The following is a 7,179-nucleotide window of genomic DNA, read 5'->3' as shown; positions in this document are numbered from 1 at the left end:
CTTTTTCTAGTCTAATAAGGAAGTCTGGGACATCCAGTTCATCGACGGTACATTTCTCCCTTAAACATACAAGCGTGACATTTAGATCATCATCATTAGTGATCTGTCAGTATGACAGGTTCAGTGGCCTAAACAGAATTCTACATCAAGTATCTCCCCAAGTACCTCGGTCTTGAACCATCCGTTTCATCGTTTCATACCCTGCTGCTTCACATTCTGTGATTCAATCATCTAGAAAGTCTTTACAAGGTCTCCCCCTCTTCTTCTTTCCATGTAGACGACCTTCTATGACTCTGATCATCAAGCCATCATCATCATGCCGCATTATGTGTCCAACCCATTTTTATGTCTCTCTCTCATGCACATAATACACTTTTGATCATAATGGTGGAATAAAATATTTTTTACCCCAATTTATGGAATGATTTTATCAATGATGTATTCCTAGTAGATTTAGATAATAGTACATTCAATGAATTATCAATAATTCATTGCATTACCCCCCCCCCCCCCGGTCCCCCAACAGGAAAAAATCCTCCGTAGGGCCATGCACTATGGTTCAAGGCATGGCCACATAGGATATTTTTTTTCCTGTTGGGGATCGGGGCAAAATGCAATTAATTATTGATAATTTATTGCTTTTTCTTTGTTTTGTTGTATTTGTGGGGGCGGCTCCGTACTCTAGCCCCGCTGCATACAGTAATGATGCAGTGGCTAAGCAATGGCCTCGTTACTGTGAACCCCCAGGATCGAAACCGCGTCAATGTGTGTGATATTTAGTGCCCTTTTGTGAGGCATTAATCCTCATTACTATAAGTTATGACTGAAGGCCGTAGGTCCCCTAGTTGAATAGCATAGTAGCACACACATGCTTAAGCAGTCACGCAAAACAAACACTTACAAATTATAATTCAATAAAATCTGAGAATGTGTACTATTATTTAGATCTATTAGGAATAAATAATTGTCAAAATCATTCTATAAATTGGGTTAAAAATAATTATTCCAACTTTATGACCAACAGTGTATATGGTGTTTGTGTATTTATGTATATTTGTATGTATGTATGTTTGTATGTACGAAACAAATTGTAGACGGGTATGCATATATGTTGGTCATTCTCCATTCATGTACGTGTCCAGTGCATGGTTATGTGGCAAAGTGTGCACACAAATTACTTTAATATGATTATGCTCATCCCTGGTTACAAAACAGGGATTGAATACAGGCGCGGATCTACGGGGGGGGGTTTAGGGGGTTTAAACCCCCCCCCCCCTTGGGCGGCCCCCCCCCCAAAAAAAAAAAAAAAAAAAAAAAAAAAGGAAAAAAAAAAAAAAAAAAAAAGAAAGAAAAAAGAATGCACGCTGGAGAGAAACCCTTTCAAGTGCAAATATTGTGAGAAGATATTCAACTCATCTGGTAACTTAACCAAACACATGATAACTCTGGATATAACTGTGTATTTACTGTTACTTGATTTAAAAAGACGTTATCATGCACTGCTTTTTATGGTCTCCATTGTGTTAATAGATGCCAGGAAAACATCACTTACGGAGTTCAAATAAACACCCCAAAAAAAATCGGCTCGCCGCTTCGCGGCTCGTGGACGATGCTCTGCATCGTCATTATTTTGGTCAAACCCCCCTCCCCTTAGCAAAAAGCTAGATCCGCCCCTGGAATAGTGTGTTTTATCGTCCTTGACAGGACGACAACGGCCGATCAGGAACACATTGTGACGTCATGCTGTGGCGTAACATTGTGTATCTGAGAGGCCTAGATCATACTGGCGGGGGGGGGGGAGGTGAGGGGGGTTTCTCATATTTTAAGATATACGGTGGTTTGCCGCTCTAATGGGTCACTTTAAAACAAAAATATCCCTAAAAATGGGTCTATTTTTCCAGAATATTTTGCCTGGCAAACACCCGAAAATTGTGAAAAATAGGCCATGATTTAGAGAAAAATCCGCTAAAATGACCCTTAAAAACGGGTAGAGGTTTCGAGGCTTAAGCGCCACCCCCGGTCCAAACCAAATCTGAGCCACCCCCCTCCCCCCCCCCCCCTCCCCCCCCCCCCCCCCCCCCCCCCCCCCCCCCCCTGATACGGATGATTGAGAAGCTCTCGCGCTCAACGTACGCATCAGGGTTGGCCGGGATGCGTGATACATTCCCCGCATTGAACAAGCGAACGCACAGGTGCACAGATTTCTCAAGACAGGTTACAAATGAAGACGGGAGCATATATAGTACAGGACGATCTCGGTTGAGTGAATATTCCCGTCGTTTTGGTTCCGTCGTGTTTACGAAAAAAAAATGATTTGACGGACATAGACAATACTACTACTACTACTACTTCTTAACAGACAGACGTGAATAGTCGATTTTGACTGAACGCCCAACATACAAACAACATCAACAACTTCTCTAAGTTGGCGATCATTACTACTACCTACTTCATGTGTTCTCTTGATCCTCCCGAAACAACATCATGGACACCTCCAGCGGAGAAACGAAGGATCAACCAAGGTCTGGACAATTGAAGGTAAGAATTCCCATTAAAAAAAATAATTTGGTTTTTTATGAAGGAATGAACAATAGGCAGCATCATTCGAGGAATTTATTTCGCTTTGCAGAGTTTGGATCGCACAAGGTTTCTACCCGAAGACAAACATATGGGCGTGGTTATTTATTGAACGCGTCGAAATGCTCCACCGGCAGTCGCTCATTTCGTAAACGGTACTGGGTTAGAGTGCGATAGGGTTAATGTTAGACATGGGTTAGATTATGTGTTTGGTTATTGGTTGCAGTAACGAATTCGGTTGATGTAGAAAAGGGAATTAGTGAATACAAAACTGTTTGAAGCCATGAAAACGAATGCTGGATTCGTGTTCATGAAAGATATGTTATCATTATTCATTTATGCACCGTTATATGATACACAGGTGGGAGTATTCTTTTCAGGAGGGAAAAGAAAAAGGTATTTATGAAGCACCTCAATCACCTTGGACGCGATTATTATAACAATGCACAAAGTAGGACCTCTCCATGCTTCAAAGATATGTCGAATTTTTTGTGGGTCATTCTTGCAAGTGCTATAGTTAACAATTGAATAATTCATACCCCCTTGAACATTTGATTTTGTGTGTGTGTGTGTGTGTGTGTGTGTATGTATTCGGTCGTAACTCAAGAGTTAAACATGGACTGGTTGAATTATGGCCTTTGTTGCATACTTCAGATGTAAGCTTGAATAGGTCACATTCCCAAGAAACGTAAATCAGGGAAAATCAATACTTTCATACTTTAATCTTTTACGAAAGTTGATTAGGGTATGAATAATTTTTCTGAAGTGCTATAATGTTCTCGTACACCCGATGCTACCGACTCGGCTTTCGCGAGGACAACATGGGGTCACATTATAGGTCGAGAAAGTTAAGAGACCCGAGATTGAGCTGCCATGGTGGTGCAATGGTCTGCTACCTTAAATTATATTGTACTCGGATTCATTGACCTTTTCTGAACGTCTAGGCAGTAGCGACTGCAAGGAAAAGAGGCAATTACCAAATGAACCCATTGAAAAAGTTTGGAAACTCAAGTATGATCAATTACATCTCTCTTGTCATGACATAATTATTTCTATTTTTAGTATCATTATTAGAAAATGAGTACATTCCTTCATTAATGATGCCCAATTTTTAAAGATTTTTCAGACCTGGAATGTGCCGTAGATCCAAATTCTGAAAGTTGCACAAAGCACCGCCCCCCCCCCCCCACTCAGTGTTATTTAGGGCACGCATATGCGTGTTCCCAGCGACCCCCCCCCCCCCTTTCAGCAAAAGTCCGTGTGTGTAAAGTCAAAACGGGTCGACCTTTTTCTTTTGTTACGAGCCGGAGAGTTTGGAAACACGCATGGTATCCCTCCGTTCACGGAGTGGGGGGGGGGGGGCACAAAGCACTGCTTTTATTCGACTGTGCATTCAAAATGACCTATTGGTCCGGTCCTTTTCAACAGTAACCTATAGGCATGATGCTCCAGAAAGTTGATGACCAAACAGGAGCGAATCTTGCCTGACATGTCACCATAGTGCATGAATTTCAACTTCAGATTCTGTAGAATTTGGCATTTATGGATGACCAGTTGGAATACTAGCCCCACTTTTAACTTTAATACAAAAATCACACTCTCTTATGTAAAGAAATAAATAAAAAAAGAGTTCTCTGTATAACACTATCAGTGCTTACCAGGTCATTTTGGAATTGTTCATTTTTTCTGATTTTGTTTGGTCTCTTATTCTGATGTTCTGCTCACTTCATGGCTGCAACATTTTCAAAACGTATTATCAAAATCCACTTGAGCGTAAGCAGAGATAATTTAGATATCATGAGTCAAGAAGTTTAATAGGAGGCTGTTCAAAATAAATCAAGGCAAGGACGTGATAGAGAAGGACTGGAATCAAGCCACTCTCCTTTGACACCATGCTCCAAGCCGCCGAAAAGTTATGCGCTAATCTGCAACTGTTGACCAGGTGATGAGATAAAAGAGCGCATAAATTTCAGGATTTAGAATTCCTACATCAGAAAATGGTATCACTGCAACTGTTCGCTGTCCCTTCCAATGACTTCTCATCCATTGTTGAATGTGTAAAGAGTAGAACAAGCGAACACAAACTTGTGTATTTTCATCCTTTTTTAAACTTGAAAAATACAAAAAACACGCGAAAACACGCATTAGCAAACTTAATGTTATTGAAGATTGTAAACCATGGATCAAATAACGGGACATTAAAGCATGCACAAATTAGCGCATCATCCTAAAATATTGAGTTTTTGACAGGATGTAATTTTTCTTTTACCAACTCTGGCACACAAATTAAAGGAAGGACGGAGTTTTAAATTTGAAAATTTGTTTGATGCACTCTTCCCAATAAAATCCCCATATAAAGTTTTTGATTTACACTGAAATTTTGCCGGTAATTTAATATTTTGTAATAAATGTAAAACTGGTGCCTGGCTTCCGAAAGTCCCCGCAGTGGAAGCGCGGTTCGGAGCTTGGAACTTCAAAGCCAAGTGGAATGTTACACATCCCATTGTTACGCTTTAGAACTCAAGAATGCTATTGAATAAATTACAAGAGTTTCGCCTCCTTTTCTTTCACCTCCCTGATCAAGGTAATCCTATGGGTTGAAAGAAGATTCTGCGAAAACGTAGATTCATTGCATCATTTTAAATAATGAATCACTGGAGCACCGGGCATGATTACACTTATTATTAATTAGGACAAAATAAGCAAATGCATTTTGCCTGACCCACATTCGACCCATCAACCTAAACTTGGTACAAGACGATTTTAAAAACTCTTTTTAAAGACCCTGGTTCTTAGTCATCTGTGGCAAAAATATTGTGAATAGGGTATCATTGGACATAAAAGTAGTTACTCTTCATCGTGTAATAGACTTCAAAGTCATATTCGTTATGACCTTTTAATTATGAGCTACCAAAGATGAGTACCCTTTTTTTTACAGCAGTGTATAGCACATTTTATGGGATGACAATGTTGCGTTCATGGGATTATTTTACCTTTATTCAATCCAATAAGCCAGTTCACAGTACCAGTCTGAGCATGAGCAAATAAAGGTCATTGCAGACCAAATTGTGAAAAACACGGAGACAAAATACTGGATACGTGCTCATGAAAGTTATGTAACCATTATTAATTTATGCACAAGCAGTGTACTCCATGATACACAGATGGAAGTATTCCTTGAACAGGGGAAACAAAAGCTATTTATGTAGCACCTCCATCGCTGTAGGAGTGAATAATTCAAAATGTACAAAGTGGGACCTTTTCATGTTTTGAAGATCTGTGGATATTGGAGGTCTAATTTCGGGAGTATTCATAATTTTCACGAAATGGCGCCAACAAACATATTTACACGATTCCCAAACTGTGGCGTATTGAGGCAGTGGCAGGGGTGGCAGCATGGGGTGAGAATTTCCAAGCTATGTTTGAATGTATGCGGAATAGAAATCACTATATCCCTCATGTATAGTTTGTTGCATTGCGATTGTACAGAGCACAAGTACTATCTACCTGAGATCTCGAGATAGTACTTATTGTAAAGTAATTTTTTGCTGCTACCCCACTTGCCCACCCTTGCCCACCCTTGCCCACCCTTGCCCATTGAATACGCATAGCAAAGTAGGTTACGCGAAATGTCAAAGTCAATGTCAATGTCAAATGAGCGCGCATCGACTGTATTACATGTATGCATGTTGCGCTTTGTAAAATCTAGCTGAAGCTAAACTGTCTGCAGAATCAGTTCTTATTATTATGTAAAATTCACTTTAAATAGACCTTATTGCTGATGTGGGATATAAAACAAATATTAACCTCCTTTACTCGGGCAATGGATACAAACTATCATCGCCTCGGTGATCTCAGGGCTACCATCTTCCCTCGCCCTGCGGCTCGGGAAGATAGTAGCCCTGAGATCACCTCGGCGATGATAGTTTGCAACATTACCCTCGTAGTCGATTAATATTTGCTTACTGCATGTTAGTAATATAACATACAGGGGCGTACGCAGGAGGGGGGGGGTTGGGGGTTCAAACCCCCCCCCCCCTTTGGTATTTTTATGTATGTAAACCCCCCTAAAAAAAACCTAAAACCCCCCCCCCCCTTTGGTTTTTTTTTTATTTTTTTATTTATTATTATTAAAAAAAATAAAAAAATAAATAAAAAAATTATACCCACGGCTAACCTAAATAAGGTGACCTTACCCCCCCCCCCCCAACGACAAAAAATGTCAAATTTTGAAATTTCGAGACCCCCCCCCCCCCCCCAAAAAAAAAAAATGGGTCCGCTTCCCCCCCCCCCCCCCCCCCCCCCCCCCCCCCCCCCCCCCCTCACTGAGCGACTTTTCGGCTGGCTGAGTCCTTGCGATTTTTTTTGACCTCAAAAAAAAAAAAAAAAAAAGTGTCCACTTTACCCCCCCCCCCCCCCCCCCCACTGAGCGACTTTTCGACCGGCGCGATTTTCAAATTTTCGGGAGCAAAATATTTAAACCCCCCCCCCCCCCCTTGGAAAAATCCTGCGTACGCCCCTGATAACATATTTTATTATAACAGTGTCTCTCTTTCACTTTTCCAGTAGCTCGGTTCATCTTGTACCTCATGAATGATGGGG

General features: G+C 40.9%; 1 protein-coding gene across 1 annotated transcript in view; it reads left to right on the top strand.

Moving 5' to 3' along the window:
* Positions 1–2,202: 2,202 nt before the first annotated feature.
* The window catches only part of LOC100889772 (sodium- and chloride-dependent neutral and basic amino acid transporter B(0+)), a 25,466-nt gene continuing 20,489 nt past the window's right edge, over positions 2,203–7,179 (top strand). Inside the window, exon 1 of the mRNA XM_030994052.1 lies at positions 2,203–2,538. Within this exon, the coding sequence (XP_030849912.1) occupies positions 2,485–2,538 (54 nt within the window). The 5' untranslated portion in view covers positions 2,203–2,484. The remainder of the gene's footprint in view (positions 2,539–7,179) is intronic.

Source organism: Strongylocentrotus purpuratus, unplaced genomic scaffold (genome assembly GCF_000002235.5).
Source record: "Strongylocentrotus purpuratus isolate Spur 01 unplaced genomic scaffold, Spur_5.0 spur5_scaffold_20, whole genome shotgun sequence".
NCBI classification, from domain to species: Eukaryota; Metazoa; Echinodermata; class Echinoidea; order Camarodonta; family Strongylocentrotidae; genus Strongylocentrotus; species Strongylocentrotus purpuratus.
This window is presented reverse-complemented; position numbering and strand designations above follow the sequence as displayed.